Source organism: Microcaecilia unicolor, chromosome 7 (assembly GCF_901765095.1).
Source record: "Microcaecilia unicolor chromosome 7, aMicUni1.1, whole genome shotgun sequence".
Lineage (NCBI taxonomy): Eukaryota > Metazoa > Chordata > Amphibia > Gymnophiona > Siphonopidae > Microcaecilia > Microcaecilia unicolor.
In genome coordinates this window covers 309,793,794-309,817,369 of record NC_044037.1, presented here as the reverse complement: position 1 = coordinate 309,817,369, position 23,576 = coordinate 309,793,794, and the positions used below count along the sequence as shown (strand labels likewise).

At 43.9% G+C, this 23,576-nt stretch overlaps 1 protein-coding gene across 1 annotated transcript in view; it reads right to left on the bottom strand.

Moving 5' to 3' along the window:
* The window catches only part of LOC115475155 (unconventional myosin-X-like), a 290,858-nt gene that overhangs the window by 256,805 nt on the left and 10,477 nt on the right, over positions 1 to 23,576 (bottom strand). The window contains exons 4-9 of the mRNA XM_030210896.1: positions 18,572 to 18,696; positions 17,455 to 17,468; positions 15,540 to 15,624; positions 13,772 to 13,875; positions 13,275 to 13,404; positions 1,345 to 1,467 (exon numbers count right to left, since the gene is read on the bottom strand). Coding sequence (XP_030066756.1) covers positions 1,345 to 1,467; positions 13,275 to 13,404; positions 13,772 to 13,875; positions 15,540 to 15,624; positions 17,455 to 17,468; positions 18,572 to 18,696 — 581 coding nt within the window. The remainder of the gene's footprint in view (positions 1 to 1,344; positions 1,468 to 13,274; positions 13,405 to 13,771; positions 13,876 to 15,539; positions 15,625 to 17,454; positions 17,469 to 18,571; positions 18,697 to 23,576) is intronic.

The window sequence follows — 23,576 nt, the reverse complement described above, 5'->3', positions numbered from 1 at the left end:
CAGGTGTGAGGATGTTATAATGCCGTTGTATCGCTCCATGGTGCAACCGCACCTTGAGTACTGTGTTCAATTCTGGTCGCCGCATCTCAAGAAAGATATAGCAGAATTGGAAAAGGTGTAGCGAAGGGCGACTAAAATGATAGCGGGGATGGGACGACTTCCCTATGAAGAAAGTTTAAGGAGGCTAGGGCTATTCAGCTTGGAGAAGAGACGGCTGAGGGGAGACATGATAGAGGTATATAAAATAATGAGTGGAGTGGAACAGGTGGATGTGAAGCATCTGTTCACGCTTTCCAAAAATACTAGGACTAGGGGGCATGCGATGAAACTACAGTGTAGTAAATTTAAAACGAAAGAAACTTTTTTTTGAGTGACTGTCAGCCTTTCCCCCATTTCTAGTTTAAAAGCTGCTTTATCTCCTTTTTAAATGCCGATGCCAGCAGCCTGGTCCCACCCTGGTTAAGGTGGAGCCCATCCTTTCGGAATAGGCTCCCCCTTCCCCAGAATGTTGCCCAGTTCCTAAAAAAATCTAAAACCCTCCTCTCTGCACCATCGTCTCATCCACGCATTGAGACTCCAGAGCTCTGCCTGTCTCTTGTGCCCTGCGCGTGGAACAGGTAGCATTTCAGAAAATGCTACCCTAAAGGATCTGGATTTGAGCTTTCTACCTAAGAGCCTAAATTTGGCTTCCAGAACCTCTCTCCCACATTTTCCTATGTCATTGGTACCCACATGTACCAAGACAGCCGACTCCTCCCCAGCACTATCTAGAATCCTATCTAGGTGACGCGTGAGGTCCGCCACCTTCGCACCAGGCAGGCAAGTCACCAGGTGATCCTCACGTCCACCAGCCACCCAGCTATCTATATGCCTAATGATCGAATCACCAACTACAACAGCTGTCCTAACCTCCCGGGCAGCACTTGGAGACATATCCTTGGTGCGAGAGGATAGTACATCCCCTGGTGGGCAGGTCCTGGCTACAGGAGTACTTCCTACTTCACCAGGGTGATGCTCTCCTTCTAGGAGACCTACCTCCTCCGAGGTAGCACAAGGGCTACCAGACTGGAGGTGGAACTTCTCTACAACATCCCTGTAGGTCTCCTCTATGTACCTCTCTGTCTCCCTCAGCGCCACCAAGTCTGTTACTCTAGCCTCAAGAGAATGGACACGTTCTCTAAGAGCTAGGAGCTCTTTGCATCGGGCACACATATTATGACATCTCACCAACTGGGAGTAGGGTGGTTGTGATGTACTCCAGGAGAAGGGGACAAACTCAAGGGAGACAGAGAAAGATAGTAAAGCCACACACTGAGACAAGTGTAGCACACATAAAATTCACACTTACCTCTTCTATGGTGAGAGGAGAGCTGATTGCTTCCCCCCGTAAGATCCGAGATCTTTGGGTCAATACCTCAGAAAGCTGGAACGAGTCCAACCCTAGCAGGCTCTCAATGTTACTCAGAACTGGGGGTACAAAAATATTTATATTAGTCAATGCTCTGTCTAACTTTACAAAGCTAAGAATATAGGAAATAATGAGTTGCTATATTGGATTAGATTAAAGGGTCCATCTTTCCCAGAATCCTGTTTCTAACAGCAGCCAATTCAAATCACAAGTAGCACAATCCAAAAAGTAGCAAGATTTCATGATATTTACCTCCAGAAACAAACATTGAGATAGACCTGGGGAAAACCACTAACAGTTTACCACCTTTCTTAAACCCAGTTACGTTAACTGCTTTTACAACATCCTCTGCCGACGAGTTCCAGACCTTAACTATGCATTGAATGAAAAAATACTTTCTCCTATTTGCTTTAAATATACTGTTATGTAATTTCATGGCATGTTCCCTGGTCTTTGTTCTTTTTGGAAGAGTAAACAATCAAGTCATGTCTACCAGTGCACTTGGGGTCTGTATTTTTGATTAGAAGTAATTCTGTTTAAAAATGATTGTTTAACTTTGATTGTGTGAAAATAAGTTGGAATGCCGAAGATAAGACACAGCTCTAATTAATTTGGTATGTAAAGGGAGAGGTGGAGCCTGTTTCGAGTTCAGACTGGCCACCTGGACTGAGAAACATGTGACCACATTCCCACAGTATGGCTTGTTTACCAAAACAGAGAAATTCTCAAGCATTCTGTAATTTTCCTTAGCTCTGAACATGAGTTCTAAGCCTAATAAAAAAGGGAGTTTCTAACGGTGAAATTGGGAGCTCGTCTGTGAGTAACATACGAACTGTGCAGAGAACCATATTTCCTGGTCAAAGAAACTCCTGGCTTTCGCTGTGAACAGGCCCCCCCCCCCCCCCCCCCCCCCCCAGATGATGATAAGAGCCTGGATGATGTAATGATCAGTGATGGATGTATGCATATTATAGGGTATTATTGCTTCTTTTCCTGGCCTAGAAACTCCTAGCATTGCTTGGATGTAGGGACCAGTGATGTAATGGTTGTTTATAGGTATTGTTTCTTTTCAGTTTTATAGCTTAATCATTGTATATATGTATATATATAAATCATTGTGTATCTTAGATTTTAGAACCTCTAATAAAGGTCTCATTTAGCTAATACGAATCCAAAAGCATCTACAGTAATTACTGAGTAGTCTGTATCAGTAAAGCAGGCTGTAAAACCAGGGCAGTACACTGTTCCACTACACTCAATCATACCTCCCCCTCAGCTGTCTCTTCTCGAAAATAAAGAGCTCTAACTTCTTTAACTCATGTCCCGTCCCCTTTGTCATTTTGGCTACCTTTCTCTGTACCTTTTCTAATTTCGCTATAACATTGTGCGATGCGATGACCAGAATTGCACACTATACTCAAGGTGCAGTCTAACCACGGAGCGATACATAGGCAATATAATATTCTTTTCTTTATTTTCTATCCCTTTCCTTATAATTCCTAGCATTCTGTGTGATTTTAGGCCACTGCCGCACACTGAGCAGAAGATTTCAACATATTGTCTACAATGACACCTAGATCTTTTTCCTGGGTGGTGACTCCTAAGGTAGCTGTCATTTTGGTTATTCTTCCCAATGTGCATCATTTTGCACTTGTCCACATTAAATTTCATCTGCCATCTGGATACCAAATCTTTCAGTCTCCTAAGGTCCTCCTGCATATGATTTAACAGCTTTGAATAATTTTTATCTTCTATAATCTTTTCACTTTGCTTGTAGTTCCCTGTTCCCAGATCGTTTATAAATATGATAAAAAGAAAACGTCCCAGTATAAATCCCTGGGTCACTCCACTATTCGCCTTCCTCCATTGAGAAAAATGGCCATTTAACTCCACACTCTGTTTTCTATCTATCTTTTAACCAATCCACAATAGAACATTATCTCCTAGCCCGTGACTTTTTAATTTCCTCAGGAGTCTCTTATGAGGGACTTTGTCAGAACCTTTCAGAAAGTTCAGATAACACTATATCAACTGGTTCATCTTTATCCACAAGTTTATTTGTGCCTTCAAAAAAATGAGGCAGATTGCCCCTCCGAAGGGACACCACCTTGTAGTGGTGGAGGGGCTACCATGTTTCAAAGAGGGCTATGCTGAAGGGTTACCCATATCAGACAGGCCTCTGAGGAGAAACCAGACAAAGTGTCCCAAACTAGGGAGAGTGGAAAGATGGTGACCTGAAGCTCGTACACTCAACGGCCCAGCTGTCCTCTGAAGTTCTGTCTTTGTTTACTTGAAATTTCCTCTTTGCATCTGCAATAACCTTAACTGAGAGGAAGGGGACAATGGGGGGTCAGCCGCCAATGGCCAGTGTTTTGTCCCCTGTGCAGCAAGTGTGGGACCGCTGCACAACGAGCTGCCCACAGATGACTGGGTTGATGAGTCCTTTGATTAGCGTCGGCGAAGGAGCGTCGATTGCTCTTGGACCTGGAAACAACTTCATCGCTCTCAAGTCATTTAACCACCATGTCCAAAGGAGTGGAGGAGTGAGTTAGGAGTGTATGCTGAAACGAAAGTCGTTTACAGCTGAACCCGTGTTGGCGGTGCCACTCCTAAACCCGTAAGAGCTATCAGCTTGGAGTTTTTGGCTCCCGCGGAGGTTACATTGAATATCATCTGGAAGGCACGCCAGGACCTAACGATGGTAGTAAATAATTTTGCTTCAGATATAATCTTATTAGTGAGCCACATGGATAATCTAATCGATTCCTTTGAGAATTAAAAATTGATACAGCAAATGAAGTTCTACAGGAATAGGAAACGGTTAAGATTTTGAAAATGTTAATAGACCAGAAAGATTTGAACAAAATGAATATTATTACAGATGATTAATATCGAGATTGTTGTTTTCCCAGAGTTCCAGGTATGACTCCTAAAGTTTTTTCCTCTGAAATGATTCCTCTTAGTATATTAATTCAAAAGGAGTGAAGCCTGTGAAACTGGGATTACTTTAATCAGTGGGAATTGGATCAGAGATTCAAGTGTTTGTATTGTTAAATAATTTCTGGTTTTAAAAGGGGAAAAAGTGAAATCAGGTGTATTATTTCCACTAATATTGGACAATAAGTATGTTTCCAATGAAATTAATTGACTATACACCGTCTTGGGTTTGAAGAAGCCAACCAGATGATCAATGTGGAATAATGATTCAGATAAATAATAACTGGGGATAATCAGGTTAATACCACATTTTCTTTGTTTACTGTTCTTTAATTGATCTCCTTGTCTTGGTTCACTCTCCCTATTTATTTTGTGGTCTAAGAAAGAGAAAGATTGTATATAATCCATTTATCTAGTTGAGATTGTTTTCTTCTAATATTGTATTAATGTACAGTCATCTCTGTATTACTGTTTGCAAGTGACCCTTGTAAAATGAAAAATTATAAATAAATTATTTTAAAAAGAGGCAGATTGGTGAGGCAAGATTTCCCTTGGATGAATCCATGTTGCCTCTGCACCATCAAACCATGTCTGTCTATTTGTTCAGTAATTTTGTTCTTTACAAGAGTCTCTACCATTTTGCCCAGCTCACCAGTCTGTAGTTTCCTGGATCACCCTGGAACCCTTTAAAAAAATGGCATTACATTGGCTACTTTTCAAACTTCAGGTTCTGTGGATGGTTTTAACGATAGGTTAAAGATTACTAATAGATTTGCTATTTCATTGAGTTCTTTCAGTATTCTGGGGTGTATACCAATCAGTTCAAGTGATTTTCCGCAGTTTAGCCTGTCAATTATATCTTCCAGGTTCACTGATACTTGTTTCAGTTCCTCCTCCATACCATCACCTTTAAATACTATTTCCAGGGCTGGCTCAAGGGTTGTGGTACCCTGAACCAGCTTGCATTGATGCCCCCTCCAACATCGTCTCTGCCCCCACAGGTCCAGCATTGCTCCTTTTCCTGTCCCCTACCCCCCCCCCTCCTCGGCTTGTAAATTGCATGTGAGTTGTCACCAGCAGCAGTATGAAGACAGGATACCTTTGCCCAGGTCCTGGGACTTCCCTCTTCCACATCCCACCTACAGGAAATTGTATCAGAGGAGACAGGACATGACAGAGAGAAAACCCAGCATCTGGGCGAAGGCAGCTTGTCTTCAGGTTGCTGCTGCCAGCAAATACCATGCAGTTTACAGGACATTGGGAAGAAGGGAGAGGGGGGAGAGAGAAACCAAGCTGGGGAGGGAGGTAGGGAGAGAAGGGGAGGGGCACTGAACTGAAGGAGGGAGGAACAGAAGGAGGAGGAAGAGAAGGCATAACCCTTAGTCTAGGTCAGTGGTCTCCAACCTTTTTTTATATAAAGGACCACAAACTGGACATGAGAAAACTCTGGGGGCCACCAAAAGATTTTAGGCTTACACATTACCTTTTAGGCTTACACATTACCTCAAACTTACCTTTTTCCTGGTGGTCAGCTTAGCTGGCTTCTGTTTCTTTTGTCTGTCCTTTCTGAGCTGGCTCTCTCCCTCTGTGCTGGCAGCTTCCAGCAGCATGACTCTAATTGTTTCACTTTACTACAGCTGTGTGTGTGGACTGAGTTAGCTCTATCTCTCTTTGGGTATACTGGCTTCAAGTGCTTCACGGTGCTGCATTGGTGTGGGTTGGGCCTCTATGGATTTCAGTGTGCTTTCTGTGTTTCAGGGTGCTGCCTGGGTCTAGGGAGTGTGACATCATCAGGGAGGGCCTTGATAAGGAAGTGGTGTTCTTTCCTTCAGAGCCTTTGCAACGGTGGTGTTTGCTTTAGGTATGGTGGTGCAGTGTGCACTTCTGACTTTGTGTCTAGTTTCCCTGCTTGCTTTTGCTAAGGTCCAGGTTAGTGTTAGTGCAGTGTGCACTGGTGTCTGTGTGTTTAGTTTTCCTGCTTTTCCCTCTTGGGTTTGGAAGCACCTTGTTAGTTTTGTGTCTAGCTTGCTAGGGTAGTGCTTAGGAAGCACCTTGTTAGTTTTGTATCTAGCTTGCTAGAGTAGTGCTTAGGAAGCACCTTGTTAGTTTTGTGTTTAGCTTGTTAGTATAGGGCTTAGGAAGTCCTTTTGTTAGTGTAGGCCTAGGAGTGCCCTGGTTAGTCCAGTTCCTTGGAGCACTGCTGTCTCTTCTGTTTCCAGTCCTGGTCCTTGTGTCATCCGGTATCCGGTAAGTCCTGCCGGCCACTCGAACCCAAGGGCTCAACCCTTGGGGGGGGGGGGGGTAGTGGCCAAGTGCAGGTGAAGCTGTACGGACCAGTCCAGTGTGTTCCGGTCCGGTTTGTGTTCCAGTCTGCTGCGCTCCAGTCCAGTGTGTTCCGGTCTGGTGTGTGTCCAGTCTGGTGCGCTCCAGTCCAGTGTGTTCCGGTCCGGTGTGTGTTCCAGTCCTGTGTCCTCCAGACCGGGGGATTGCAGTCCAGTGTTCCAGTCCTGTGTCCTCCAGTCCAGGGGATTCTAGTCCATGTGTTCCGGTTCACTGGGCAGTGCCTGCAGTCCCTGCCAGTGTGCTTGCCCAGTGTTGGTTGGTGGGTTTTACCTGCTGCTGTTGCTCCTCGGCAGCAGCCCAAGGGCTCACGTTTGCTCCAGAGTCCGGCCCCGCGGGCTCTGAACCTGAGAACCTGACACTAATTTTGATTCTACAAGAATATAGTTTTTAAAAACTCACTTTATTTTGGCTTATTAACAGTTGCAAAACCCATAAAGGAGACTCCTAACACACTTAAGAGATATCATTAATGAGATACATAAGTACATAAGCATCGCCATGCCAAGATAGACCAAGGGTCCATCGAGCCCAGCACCCTGTCTCCGACAGTGGCCAAAAGAACAAACAATTTGTCCCGCCCATCTCAGAAATGTGGATTATTCCCACGTCCATTCAATAACATTCTATGGCCTTTTCCTCCAGGAAGCCGTCCAAACCTTTTTTAAAGTCCGCTAAGTCAACCGCCTTAATCACTTTTTCCGGCAATGAATTCCAGAGTCTAACTACATGTTGAGTGAAGAAACATTTCCTCCGATTCGTTCTAAATTTACTACATTGTAGCTTCATTGCATGCCCCCGTGTCCTAGTATTTTTGGAAAGCGTAAACAGACGCTCCACATCGACCCTTTCCATTCCACTCATTATCATATATACCTCTATCATATCTCCCCTCAACCGTCTTTTCTCCAAGCTAAAGAGCCCCAGCCTCTTCAGCCTTTCCTCATAGGGAAGTCATTCCATCCCCTGTATCATCTTTGTCACCCTTCTCTGCACCTTTTCTAATTCCACTATATCTTTTTTGAGGTGCGGCGACCAGAATTGCACACAATACTCGAGGTGCGGTCGCACAATGGAGCGATACAACGGCAGAATAATATCCTCATTTTTGTTTTCCATCCTTTTCCTAATAATACCCAACATTCTATTTGCTTTCCTAGCCGCAGCAGCACATTGAGCAGAAGGTTTCAACGTATCAACGATGACACCTAGATCCTTAGACCGCTACTAAATGGACGGGAAAAATCCACAATTTCGGGAATAACTTGTATAAAATGTTTGTACGTTTGGCTAGCTTGCCAGGTGCCCTTGACCTGGATTGGCCACTGTCGGGGACAGGATGCTGGGCTCGATGGATCTTTGGTCTTTTCCCAGTATGGCATTACTTATGTACTTACCATGGTTCATAATTTGTCTTGCACATTCGTAACAGACTTAGAAGACTGTTTGCAGTTACCAATACTACGATCACACAACCCAGCAGGTTTCTCCTTTCCTGCCCAATTATTTCTAATTCTAACTGATAAGTGATTAATAACCATCTATGTCTGAATTGGCTCACCTGATGGATGCGTCACCATTGGGATGCAAGTAGAGAAAATGACCCGTAAAACTCCGCTGGGTAACATGTACCTCATATTGACGTGCGTCAGTGTGACCACACATGGCACACGCAACCAGGTGGAGCTTCGTGAGGCCTTTTCTCTATCCATCTCCAATTCAATTTTTCTGTCTCGGTTATGGGGCCGCAAAAATGGACTGTCAGGGCTACGTGTTGGAGACCACTGGACTAGGTGATGTCAGAGGCTGGGAATTTTGGCTCCCTGAGCCGGTGCCTCACCTGATCCAATGGTTAAACTGGCCCTGATCATTTTTGGCACAGGAAGCTCCTTTATATCCTCCTCAGTAAAGACTGAAGCAAAGAATTTACTTAGTCTCTCCACTATGGCCTTGTCTTTTGCAAGTCGTCCTTTTATTCCTTGATGATCTAATTATCCAACTGACTTCTTCACAAGCTTTCTGGTTCTAATGTATCTGGAAAAGATTTTACTTTGAATTTTTGCCTCTGCGGCAAATTTTTCTTCATATTCTCTTTTCAGCCTTCTTTATCAATGCTTTGCATCTAAATTGCCAGTGATTATGCTGCTTCCTGTTTTCTTCATTTGGATACTTCTTCCAGTTTTTGAAAGATATTCTTTTGTCTATAACAGACACTTTCACCTATTAACCAAGACAGCGGTCTTTGGCCTTCCTTTCACTTTTTTAATTCATGTAATACAACTGGTCCAAGATGGTATTTTGAAACATTTACCTCATTTAATCATAGTTGCCCTTTTGAAAGTTAAATGCCTGATGCAGCAGATTTCCTTAAAATGTCTTCAATAATTAACTTCAATTTCATCATGTTATGACCACGCCTACAGGTCCCAACACCATTACCTCTTCTACTAAGTCCTGCATTTCACTAAAGGTAGCTCTAAAATAGTTCTAGTAGTCATTTATTTCCCTAGCATTTCCTGATGTGACATTTTTCCAGTCGGTATTGGGGTAATTGAAATTGCCTGGCAAAGAGTCTTGAAAGCTATATAAATACAAATATATATAATAAGAGGATGGCAAAAGAAACCTCCAAAAACAAAAATGGACCTCAGAGTTCCACATCTCAGTCAAATAAATGTCAGTGGTGCCTGGAACAGCCTCATAATCATTGCTCCAAATAGTGAAGAAAACCCCTTGCAGTCTGCTCTTTCACTTGCCAAACAGGACTATTACATCCACTTGACAAACTCTCTTGGCTCAAACCCTTGACATCTCTTTGCCACACTGAACTCTCTCCTTAAAGTCCCTTCACCTCCAAGCCCTCCCTCACTTTCTCTCCAGACTATGGCTGAGTACTTTCATGATAAGGTTTACAAGATTAAGTTCTCAAATCACGTCATCTTTGACTCCTCTCTCTCTCTCTTTTTCTCTGCACATATCCAACAGACTGCTAAAACCTGTCATTTCTTTCTCTATAATATCACCAAAATTCATCCTTTCCTTTCTGACCACACTACCAAAACCCTTATCCACACATTTATCACCTCTTGTTTAGACTATTGCAACTTGCTTTTCTCAGGCCTCCCACTAAGCCATCTCTCTCCCCTGCCATTTCTTCAAAATTCCGCTGCACAACTTATATTCCGCCAGTGTCCCTATGCTCATATTAGCCCTCTCCTCAAGTCACTTCATTGGCTCCCTATCCATTTCCGCATACAGTTCAAACTCCTCTTATTGACTTACAAGTGCATTCACTCTGCAGCTCCTCTGTACTTTTCAACTCGTATCACTTCCTACACTCTTCCCTGGGAGCTCCGTTCATCAGGTAAATCTCTCTTATCTGTACCCTTCTCCTCCACTGCTAACTCCAGACTCCATTCCTTTTATCTTGATTCACCATATGCTTGGAGTAGACTTCCTGAATCAGTACGTCAAGCTCCATCTCTGGCTGTCTTCAGATCTAGGCTAAAAGTCTACCTTTTTGAGGCTGTTTTTAACTCCTATTCACTTATTCAGTACCCATGTTTTATCAAATATTTCCTTTATCCCTTATTTGTCATGTTTGTCTGTCTTGATTAGATTGTGCTCAGTGCTCTCCACATACAGTACTGAACACACTCGCTCAGCACTACTCAACCAATGAAGAGTGCAGTATTTATTTCTTTTTAAAGACCATTTAATATTGTTCTACTCAGCTGCAAAATTTATTCAGAACACTTTATTACAAGACTCCTGAGGTAGGTACATCTGTGCCGAAACACAGTGCCATGTCGAGGGTAGTTAGTGGGGTTCCTCAGGGGTCTGTGCTAGGACCGCTGCTTTTTAATATATTTATAAACGATTTAGAGATGGGAGTAACCAGCGAGGTAATTAAATTTGTTGATGACACAAAGTTATTCAAAGTCTTTAACTCGCGACAGGATTGTGAAAAATTACAAGAGGACCTTACGAGACTGGGAGACTGGGCGGCTAAATGGCAGATGACGTTTAATGTGAGCAAGTGCAAGGTGATGCATGTGGGAAAAAAGAACCCGAATTATAGCTACATCGTGCAAGGTTCCACGTTAGCAGTTACGGACCAAGAAAGGGATCTGAATGTCGTCGTCGATAACACGCTGAAACCTTCTGCTCAGTGTGCTGCTGCTGCTCGGAAAACGAATGTTGGGTATTATTAGGAAAGGTATGGAAAACAGGTGTGAGGATGTTATAATGCCGTTATATTGCTCCATGGTGCAACCGCACAATTGATTATTGTGTTCAATTCTGGTTGCCGCATCTCAAGAAAGATATAGTGGAACTGGAAAAGGTGCAGCAAAGGGCGACTAAAATGATAGCGGGGATGGGCTAGGGCTTTTCAGCTTGGAGAAGAGACGGCTGAGGGGAGACATGATAGAGGTATATAAAATAATGAGTGGAGTGGAACAGGTGGATGTGAAGCATCTGTTCACGCTTTTCAAAAATACTAGGACTAGGGGGCATGCGATGAAACTACAGTGTAGTAAATTTAAAACAAATAGGAGAAAATGTTTCTTCACCCAACGCGTAATTAAACTCTGGAATTTATTGCCGGAGAACATGGTGAAGGCGGTTAGCTTGGCAGAGTTTAAAAAGGGGTTAGACGGTTTCCTAAAGGACAAGTCCATAAACCGCTACTGAATAAGTAATGCCATACTGGGAAAAGACCAAGGGTCCATCGAGCCCAGCATCCTGTCCACGACAGTGGCCAATCCAGGCCAAGGGCACCTGGCAAGCTTCCCAAACGTAAAAACATTCTATACATGTTATTCCTGGAATTTTGGATTTTTCCAAGTCCGTTTAGTTGCGGTTTATGGACATGTCCTTTAGGAAACCGTCCAACCCCTTTTTAAACTCTGCTAAGCTAACCGCCTTCACCACTTTCTCCGGCAACGAATTCCAGAGTTTAATTACACATTGGGTGAAGAAAAATTTTCTCTGATTTGTTTTAAATTTACTACACTGTAGTTTCATCGCATGCCCCCTAGTCCTAGTATTTTTGGAAAGCGTGAACAGACGCTTCACATCCACCTGTTCCACTCCACTCATTATTTTATATACCTCTATCATGTCTCCCCTCAGCCGTCTCTTCTCCAAGCTGTATAGCCCTAGCCTCCTTAGTCTTTCTTCATAGGGAAGTCGTCCCATCCCCGCTATCATTTTAGTCGCCCTTCGCTGCACCTTTTCCAATTCTACTATATCTTTCTTGAGATGCGGCGACCAGAATTGAACACAATACTCAAGGTGCGGTCGCACCATGGAGCGATACAATGGCATTATAACATCCACAATTCCAGGAATAACATGTATAGAATGTTTGTACGTTTGGGAAGCTTGCCAGGTCCCCTTGGCCTGGATTGGCCGCTGTCGTGGACAGGATGCTGGGCTCGATGGACCCTTGGTCTTTTCCCAGTGTGGCATTACTTATGTACTTATGTATTGCAGCAATAAAATGAGTTTGTTTATCCCATTGTCTGTCCAGCCTGCGTCCTCCTCCCGCTCTTTGGTCTTTAAACTATCAATTTTTCCCAATCATGGCTCTGCCTGTTATACCCAAATATTCAGCCCTGGTTTATGTATAGCAGCAAATGATGAAAATCCGGGTATAACTTCAGAACTCCAGCATGGAATCTGAATATTAATCAGAAAAATCTCTAGAGGAGGGGGTACAATAAACAAAGTAAACCCATCTGTGTTGTTTGCAAGAGATTACTTTCTTCTGTGCAACTTGCTTCTCATCCTTATTACCATCAAAGTCAGCAAAGTTCAGCAAATATGCACTTGCTGGTGGATTTCCAATACAGCTTTAATGCACAGAGAGAAACCCAAAAAGCAACAAGGCAAACGATCTGTAAAATCCAATGCGGAAGACAAACAAACAGATCGGTATAATATCCAAACAAACTTTATTGAGGATACCGTATATGAGATAAATGCCCTCTTGGTGGGCCGGCAACATGTTTTGTAAACATTCATTGTTAAAACTTAAAACATCTTTCCATGGAGAGAAAGACATGATTCCCGCCAGAGCAGGTTCAAGAATGCCCAACAATACGGTATCCTCAATAAAGTTTGTTTGGATATTATATCCATCTGTTTGTTTGTCTCCCCCCAGAGAGAAACCCAATCCATCAAAAGTTCTGAGGGAACTACTGTAAGCAAATCCTAATTACTACATATAGCTCAACACAAATTCAGAGACGGCATCATTTTGGTACACTTGGGGGTGTATTTTCAAAGCAGTTAGATGGGATGAGGGGGAGGGGATGGGATTTCTGTGCTTACAATCAAAGCGGTTTACGTAGTATATTCAGGTACTTATTTTGCACCTGGGGCAATGAAGGGTTACGTGACTTGCCGAGAGTCACAAGGACCGGCAGTGGAAATCACACCCAGTTCCCCTGGTTTTCAGGCTGCTTGCACTAACCATTAGGCTGCTCCTCCTATGGAATTTTGTAAGTCTGCTTTGAAAATGAACCCCTCTTAACTGCTTACCAGGGTCACCCAGTATGAGCTGATCGATGCTGGTGGTTACCTGCTTTGCTAGTAATCTGTGCTCCACCAGTTGTCATAAATTCAATGTTTCCCAGATGTAGGATGCCAGAAAGAAGTCGAAACACATCTTGAATTTCTTCTGGGCTGAAGTCCATCACCTTGAAGGCTCTCTATTCAAAACATAGCATGTCAAATACTTTCACATCAATTATAAGACAAACACATTGCAGGCCGTCTAAAGGTAAAGGTGGAAATCGTGCATCTAGAGAACAGGAAAACTGGAGAAAATGCATAGGCTAAGAAAGATAAGAGGTAACCATGGATCAGAAGGTTAAATACAGCAGGAAGATGAGAAAAAAGTAGGGACAGAGGAGGATATCAGGAGAAGAACAAGGCTGGAGAAAACAGGAGAGGAAATGGCCTGGAGGTACCAGAAAGGGCATCGGCTGGAGGTCCAGGATGAGAGTGGGATGGGAGTTGCAGATGGAATTGCAGAAAGTAGGTTAGAGGTTTAGGAATGAGAGGGAAGCATTTTACCATGATTTTGTTAAACATATCCATGTCATTCAGGTTCTCATCTTTTAGACAGCCAGTCTGGTTGAGGTAGTGGTATGTCTCTGGTTCGGAGATACACAGGGCATCTAGAGGTGAAACGTGACTTCAGAAAAAGGAGATAACTGGGAACTTCTTTATCATACTCAAGTCCTATCAAGAAAGACTGGAAGCTTCATGCCAAAACGCACCCTTAAAATGAATGTACCAGTCATTGAAATAATCTATGAAAGCCCTGACATACCAAATCTATGAGAAAATACCTCTGGAGCTCACTCAGCCCCAGGGCCAACACATTTTCAAGTCTGTCTGGGAGTTTCTTGAAATTTCACATGTCTTTCCATCTTCACTCTAACTCTCCCAAATGAAGCAAAGGAGAGGGATGCTGATCAAAATCAAACTCAGAAGTTTTTGATTTCCAAAAATATATCTTTACATTTGGGAAAATAAGCAGCTTATCCTGGGGAATCTATGTATGTTTTGGGATTCTGCCAGGTACCTGGATTGGCAACTACTGGAAACATGATTCTAGGCTTCAAGGACTGTAATTCCCAGTTCGGCATGTGCCAAATCCTGTAGTAGAAAATAATTTTCTATTTTCTACCATGGTAGGTGTTCCACGTTAGTTGCCATATGGGTAGCATATGAGGTCTTACCGCAAGGTCAATGGATGGTGGTAACAGCTCATCCTGTAAATAGGTGCGTGCTCATTTTAATAGTAGCACAGGCCCATTAAAAAATAGCCCAGCGCTTGCCTAAAAGATTCACCCACATTACCACAAGCCACTTTTTACCACAGCTTGAAAGTTTTATAACCAAAAGTAGGCCTGAGAGCTGACTCCTCACATATAGACCTCAAGGCTTGTTATGAGATTTCCCTCTTACTAGGGGATAACTTTCCAAATTGAAGAACCTTTACCACTTCAACTCATAGTAAACACCTAACTTATCCAGCAGTGGAACAGTACATTTCTTTCCTGTAAGTAATCAACATTCAATCCATGCAATCTATTTAGTTTCTCTGTGTTGGAGAGAAAGGCCTCAGTTTCAGCTGGAATTACACCATGAAAATGTGACCTCTTACTAGAGGGAAGTCTTGTCTCACCTACCTTTCTGCACTAGTGTCACAATGAAACACGATATCAGCCACAGAAGAGCCACTGGGCAATCCTGCACCTCACAGCTAGGGGGCCCCGTTACAACTGGCAGAGTGATGTCTGTCTAGCCAGACCTGGCACCTTCTCAGTTCAAGGTGAGTCCAGATCCAAATCCAACCCCCCTGTCTGATTTATTTTGGTGAAAACAGTTGTATCCTTAGGTGAGCCAGCCTCTGAACCATTTTGCCCCTCCTTTACATGCTAGATACATTCAAGACTGCTGTTCATAATGTGCCAAGAGGTGCATGTTCATCCCCAGGGTAAGGCTGGGTTTTTTCCCTATACCTTTATTTATTTGAAAAACTTGATATATCGCTATTCACAAAAGAATAGTCAATCACATGGGCTAGTCAGTAATTTTGCATTGTGCTATTGTGAGAAAAGGCCGTGAGTCATTTTTTATTGTCACAGAGCCCACTTCTTGTTGTTCATCTTCGTCTCACAAGTCTCCTGGCTATTGGCTTCTCTGGTCTTCACCTACCCCTCAATGTCTACCTCATATCTACTCTCCTAGTCTTGCCATGGAAAGTTCTCCAGCCTTCTTACCTTCCTTCTTTCCAGGCCATGCAAAAGCATGTGAGAAGCAGCCTCCTTACCTTTCTCGTCCTGGCTGGTGGCTGCAAGGAGTGCATAAAAGATGTGGTAATTCCTTTCCCCTGGGTTCTGTCGCACAACTCTGTTCTGAAAAGGCGAGAGTGAGTGATGTGAGTTTCTGCCTGATATATAATAAAGCATGACAGAGGCAGGTGAAGGTTTGCTTTAGTCACTTCACCTCTCCGTTGTGCAGAAAATCATTCAGGAAACTCTGAGATAAGACAGTCATTAAATAGAGCCAAATGCAAAACCCACAGCACATAGAACCAAATGCCCTCATCCCACCCCCATGAACATAAAGCAACCTGAAAACTGAGCTACAGACCCTTCCCGGTGTAAAACAAGCAGTAGGCTAAAACCACACGGACATAAAGCATGACATATGCTCAAAGCAACCCACCAACACAAATAGGCACCTAAAGTTATGTACATCAAAAGTACCAAGAGCTTGAAGTGCGCAAACACAGATTTGATGGCGTTCTAAGGTGAACCAAATTAACACCAATCATTAACCTAGACTACGTGGATGTGTCTAAATTTTACACCAAAGCAGCTTTACTATTCTACAACAACTTAGCTGCACATATGCATCAGTATACAAATGGGGCCAAGCACACCCCATCGTGCCACCTCAGATGAGGTGCCAAGTTATAGAAATGTCCCCAAAATGATCACCTTGTTCATCCCTCAATGAAACATGCAGCAGCTCCCCCAATGCAAAAAGCATGATGGAATCTGACCAACCTCTATCACTGAAAGCAAACCACACCCAGAGCTCTCTTGGCCCCCACAAAGCAAGCCACACCCACAGCCCCCTCTCCCTACCTGATGAAAAGCAAGCCACATCCAGAATCCTCTCAACCCCCACACCAGACACAAAGCAAGCCACACCCAGACACCCTCACCTGATGCAAAGCAAGATACACCCAGAGACTCCTCACCCCCCACAAACCAAGCCACACCCAGAACCTCCTTAACCCCTGCACCTGTTGCAAAGCAAGACACACCCAGAGCCCCCTCAACCCCCACCTGATTCAAAGCAACCCACACCCAGAGACTCCTCACTCCCCCTCACCACCACCCAATGCAAAGCAAGAGACAACCATAGCCCCTTTATCTCCTGCAAAGGAAGCCACACACAGAGACCCTTCACCCTCCCCACCCAATGTAAAGCAAGTCATGCCCAGAGACCCCTCACCCTTGCCACCCAGTGTAAAGCAAGCCACACCTAGAACCCCCTCACCCCCACAAAACAAGCTATACCCAGAACTCACCACCAGATGCAAAGCAAGCCACACCCAGAGATCCCACAAAGCAAGCCACACTCAGAGCCCCTTCAACCCCCACATGATGCAAAGTAAGACATTTTCAGAGCCCCCCTCATTCCTCTATCCAATACAAAGCAAGCCATGCCCAGAGCCCCTCACCCCCCCCCCACGCCCTTGATGGAAAGCAAGCCACACCCAGCGTACCTTCAGCCCCCACTTAATGCAAACAAAGCCACACCCAACCCCCCTTTACCCAAGTACCCAATGTAAAACAAGCCACACCCAGAGTGCCCTCACCCACACTCACACCTAGAGCCCTCTAGCCCTCCCCCCCCCCCCCCCAGGACCTCATTCAAAGCAGTGCCATGGAATGGTTTGCTTGTGATGGACTGTGAGATACAGTTTGTCGTTCTTGTGGTTGCAGTGCCGTGGAATGGTTTGATTGTGACTGGTTGTGAGATATAATTTGCCTCATTGTTCTTCTATGTTTTAGAAGAGAGTGGATCCTGTGAGCTCTCGGGGAGAAGTTTATTTGCAGCCCATTTTGGAGAGGGGGGAGTAGCACTCATTCTTCAGTGGTTAGCTGGAGTTGAATAGTGGTTGGGGTGGATGAGATGGGAGACAACATACTCTCCCCAATGTAACTTACCTTCTCAAGTAAATCTGAGGAAAACATTAAGGATAAACAGGAAGTGAACAAAGGAATCAAAACTCAGTGCTCTGGAGGCAGAACCAGAGAAAAAAGTCCCCAACTTTCCTTGCACTTGGTGGAGAAGAAAGGAATCTCTTCCCAAGGTCCATCAGGGAGAGAAGTGAAGACTCTTTGCCCAGCGTCTCCTCCTACCTGGAGGAACAACACAGGCTCACTCCCAAAGCTTTATTCCTGGAGAACGAGAACTGAGGTGAGGAATGTAATTTACTAATCTGTTAACCAACTGTACTAGCTGGGCATATAGAGGGTAGGTTGGTGGCCACCTGGGTTGACAGGGGGAGTGGGAGTGTATTTTGGGCCTTTCCATTAAGTACACAGAAGGGTCTCTGTGTTTTTATATAATTAACCCTGAAAAGCTATTGAAATTGAGGGTAAATAAAGCAGAGACATTGAGAGGCGGTTGGCTTGGCGGAGTTTAGAAAAGGTTTGGACGGCTTCCTAAAGAAAAGGTCCATAGACCATTATTAAATGGACTTGGGGAAAATCCACCATTTCTGGGATAAGCAGTATAGAATGTTTTGCACTTTTTTGGGATCTTGCCAGGTATTTGTGGCCTGGATTGGCCACTGTTGGAAACAGGATGCTGGGCTTGATGGACCTTTGGTCTTTCCCAGTATGGCAATACTTTTGTACTTATGAGCAGCTTGGGAGTCAGTGTAGACACCTGCACATAAAGAATGCATGAAGCTATGTATTTATAGACTAAGTAAGGAAATAGCAATTCTGCTTAACCCCCACCCCTGGAAACATCTATGCTAGAGTCACTTGTACATGGGGGTAATTTGACTTCCTTACACTGTCATATATGTAGGAGAATGCCTTTAGAGTTGAGGGTTTTGTTTAATTTCTCCTTCCACTGGGGGGAGGGGGTCTGTTTGTCCCATTTCTCTATCTGAAAACAGGGGTGAGAGGTTTATCCTGTTTCTCTCTCTCTCTGGGAAGAGGCTTGCCTTGATTACCAGTTAGGAGCGACCACCATTCACCTGCCCCCCACTCCAGACATTTCCTCTTTCTCCCTTTGCTCGTCCTCCCCAACTCCAGGAGATAAGGATACAGTGGATAATTCGTCCTCCCTGAAGGTGTCCAAGCTGGGAGAACTGCAGCAGAATAAACTTTCCAAAGCGACTGGAATTATTGTTATAAATTGTCTTGGCATTTCCGAAGGCCTCCAGGATAGGGCTGGGGAAGGAATGCAATCATTATACTACTAGAGAGGTGTCCAACAGAAGCAGACTGACAGGCAAAGACATCCTAAAAAACATGCAGATATCCATCTAAAGGACGCGCATTCAACTGCGTGGTAACGTACCTGCAGACTCACACTTACACACAGGGCTGGCAAAAGGGGTTGTGGTGCCCTGAGTCACTTTTTCCTTTGGTGCCCTCCCCCACTTCTTGAGGCCAATGATCCATGCAGATATCGGGAGTCAGTGGCAGCTCAAGGCAATCTGTTGTCTTAGGTGAGGGATGAACTGTGGCAACCCTCTCCCCCACCAAGGCTTCTAAAATTGGGAGAGGGGGCCCTCCTCAATCGAGCAGCAGGGGGTCCCCCCACTAAGGTCAGATGGCGTTTCCAAGAAAAAAGAAAGCAACATATTCTAAGGCTATATAGGGTACCAAATGTCCGAGTATCTTGTGACCTGGCTTGGCTATTGTTTGGAAACAGGATACTGGGCTAGATGGACCATTGGTCTGACCCAGTATGGTTACTCTTATGTTCTTATTGCCTCAAGGCAAGAGACTTTGTAATTCTGAGAGCTGAATCAGTGGGTGGAGATGGAAATCTGAAGAGAGGAAGCTTTATTGCAGAGAAGGGACCAATAGGAACAGAACTTGAGACCAGGTAGTAGAGGTGGTCCTACAGGGCAAGATTGGAGAGAAAGATCATACTCTATCTGACCCACCAGGACAGAGGTATTAGGAATAATCAGGAAATGACTGTAGGTAAATAAAGGAGCCAAGCTTGGCTGAGAAAGGGAGGAGGCCTTTGCAGGAGAATAGACCACTAGTAACAAGCTTTATGCAAAGAAACAGGAGTGACTGCATTAGATGTGAGCCTATATTACACACAATGCATTGCTCATATATCTTTGCAGTGAGTGAGTGCAGCAGTGAAAATCCTTAGAAGTGAAAATAACAGTAAAGGCATTAAACATATTTTAAGGCTACATTATAAAACAACTGAAAGGCTGCCGGGGGGGGGGGGGGGGGGGGCAGAACAATAAGATCTCTAAAGGAGTGATAGGGAGAGTAGATGGAACGGAGGGGCAAACTGGATAGGCCACATGGTCTTTATCTGACTTCTCCTCAATTCATCTTTCTCTTTGTCTCATCTTTCTGTGGTGATATGAACATCCAAACTGGATGCCTGGGTGGGAATGAGGTATAAATGTGTGCAGTTGTGTGAGATAGTTTTGGGGTAAGTATGTGACTTTTTTGGGAATGGACTTTGGGAGAAAGTGTGTCATATAGGGAAGTGGCCAGTGAGCAGGGCTTGCATACCCTAAATAAACCTTCAGCTTTGTGGCCCCTCTAGGGGAGGCTCATGACCCTGTTACACTCCTCCCCATCCCTCTAGATAGTTCAGCCTCTCCATGTCCTGTTTCTAACCACCCCTCCCCCAGCATCTTTTTCTCCTCTCCCCCCAACTAGCCAGGTTCTCATTTCCTCTTCTTTTCCCTACCCCCCCCCCCCAAATTCTCTCCCCACTTTTGGGCCTGCCACTCCTTACCTCCTTCAGTGCCAACTCCAAACTTAAAAAGAGTGAGAGCTGCACGTCTCCTATAAGTACAGACCTGCACTAAAGTGCCTCATGTCCTGCATCTCCCTGAAAGGAAATCTGCCTCACTGGAGGGCTGGATAATACAGCAGGTGAACCCAGGCCTATTATTACAGGGTCTATGCAGCATTCGCTCTTTTTGAAGCTTTGGGGCCAGTGCAGGAGGACATGGGGAAGAGGGCCCGTGGTGGCAGGAGTAAGGTTCTTGCACATGCTGGTACCTCACTGTTGCCTTCTAAACTGTTCCCTAGGCAGACACCTAGGCTGATAGTGCCAGGACCAGCCCTTGCAGTGAGTGCAGTAGCAAGAGGAGTTTGGGTCCTGCATAAGTGTGCATTTTGTGGTGTATTGTAATGTATGAGTGTGTGTTTTTTGGTGTTCTGCACTGTGTATTTTTTGGTGTACTGTACTGAATGACTTTTTTGTGTATTGTACTGAATGAATGTGTGTGAGGTTTGTTTGTTTTTTTAGTGTATTATAGTGAATGAATATGTGAGGGTTTTTGTGTATTGTACTGAATCTTTTTTGTGTATTGTACTGAATGAATGTGTGTGATTTTTTTTAAGTGTATTATAGTGAATAAATATGTGAAGGTTTTTTTTGTGTATTGTACTGCATGACTATATGGGGGTTTTTGGTGTACTATAGTGAATGAGTGTGTGATTTTAGTGTCTTGTACTTAATGAGCGTGTTTTTTGGTGTACTGATCTGAATGACTGTTTTTGATACACTGTACTGAATAACTGTGTGGGGTTTTTTTTCTTTTCTTTTGTGTACTGTACTGGGGCAGTTTACCAAAAACATTTCCACTCATGAACAGGTAATTTATTCATGATCTGGACACTGATGAGAACAGACCCAGATATGCTAATACAGGGATTTCATTTTTAAATCCTCATGCCCGCATTTCACAGATTATTTGTATCTCCAGAGTTGCATTTTAAAGACTCCCTGTGACAATTCCTGTTGCCCTGTTGAAAATTGTCCTCCTCTACTTATGTTAATCTGAGGATGAGGGGTGGGAAGGAAAATTGTCAAAGTCTTCTCTGCAGGTAAAACAGCATTTTCCCCACAGGAATGATGTATTTGAATATTGCCCACCCTGTGGGTGAAAGCGTTGTTCTACCACAGCTGTACTTTAACCCTCAGGTGGGGTCAGGGGGGAGAGGAGTAAGATAAGGCATGTAGCTTTGTGTTTGAATAAATAACCCAAAAATGCTGCACAGCAAAGGAAGTGCCACTGTCTGATGCTGCATTTTCCTTGCACAATTATCAAAGCTAGAGCAAATACTTTCACTTGGAAAACTAGTGCAATGAGCCCATCGGGACTTTGCAGTAATATGGGCAGCACGAAAATTCTCTCAGGTCTGGAAGTTCTGTAGGTAACGTTCTCAGGGCCCTATGGATTGCGTCTGAGTTGGTGATCTAGGGAGGAGGACTGCATGTAATATTGTGTAAGTCCACAGCTATACTAGGTATATGGTTCTGTGTAAGCGTGTATCAGCATGTATGTTATGTATGTGAACATAAGAATAACCATACTGGGTCAGACCAATGGTCCATCTAATCCCAGTATCCTGTTTCCAACAGTGGTCAATTCAGGTCACGAGTATCTGGCAGAAACTCAAATAGTGGCAACATTCCATGTTAACAATCCCAAGGCAAGCAGTGGCTTCCCCCATGTCCACCTCAACAACAGACGTTTCCTCCAGGAACTTGTCCAAACCTTTTTTAAATCCAGATACGCTAACTGACAATACCACATTCTCCAGCAACGAGTTCCATTAACTGTACATTGAGTGAAAAAATATTTCCTCCTATTTGTACTAGTTTTTGAAAGAGTGAAAAATCGATTCACTTCTACTTGTTCTACACCACTCAGGATTTTGTACACCTCAATGATATCTCCCCTCAGCCGTCTCTTTTCCAAGCTGAAGAGCCCTAACCTCTTTAGCCTTTCCTCATACGAGAGGAGTTCCATCCCCTTTATCATTTTGGTCGCTCTTCTTTGAACCTTTTCTAATTCCGCTATATCTTTTTTGAGTTGCGGCAACCAGAATTGAACGCAATACTCAGCATATTGTCTACAATGAAACATAAATCTTTTTCTTGAGTGCTGTCTCCTAAGGTGGACCTAACATCTGGCAACTATGATTCAGATTATTCTTCCCAATGTGCATCACTTTGCATTTATCTACATTTATTTACTATCTGAATATATTTTAACAACTTTGAATAGTTTTGTGTCATCTGCAAATTTAATTGCTTCACTCATCATTCCATTTTCCAGGTCATTTACAAATGTTAAATAGCACCAGTCCCAGTACAGATCCCTGCGGCACTCCACTATTTACCCTCTTCCACTGAGAAAAATGGCCATTTAACCCTACACTTTTCTGTCCAATGACCAATTCCTAATACACAACAGAACATTGCCTCCTATCCCATGACTCTTTCATTTTCTTAGGAGTCTCCATGAGGAACTTTGCCAAAAGCTTTCTGAAAACCTAGATACACTACATCAACCGGCTCACCTTTATCCACATGTTTATTCACGCCTTCAAAGAAATGAAGCAAATTGGTGAGGCAAGACATCCCTTGGCTGAACCTATGTTGACTCTGTCCCATTGAACCATGTTTGTCTGTGTTAAGTAATTTTATTCTTTATAAGTTTCAACTATTTTGCCCTATGAAGAAAGACTAAGGAGGCTAGGGCTATACAGCTTGGAGAAGAGACGGCTGAGGGGAGACATGATAGAGGTATATAAAATAATGAGTGGAGTGGAACAGGTGGATGTGAAGCGTCTGTTCACGCTTTCCAAAAATACTAGGACTAGGGGCATGCGATGAAACTACAGTGTAGTAAATTTAAAACAAATCGGAGAAAGTTTTTCTTCACCCAACGTGTAATTAAACTCTGGAATTCGTTGCCGGAGAAAGTGGTGAAGGCGGTTAGCTTAGCAGAGTTTAAAAAGGGGTTGGACGGTTTCCTAAAGGACAAGTCCATAAACCGCTACTAAACGGACTTGGAAAACTCCAAAATTCCAGGAATAACATGTATAGAATGTTTGTACGTTTGGGAAGCTTGCCAGGTGCCCTTGGCCTGGATTGGCCGCTGTAGTGGACAGGATGCTGGGCTCGATGGACCCTTGGTCTTTTCCCAGTATGGCATTACTTATGTACTTATGTACTTATGTACACTTACGGGTCTGAAATTTCCCAGATCACCTCTGGAACCCTTTTTAAAAACTGGCATTTCATTGGTCACCTGCCAATCTTC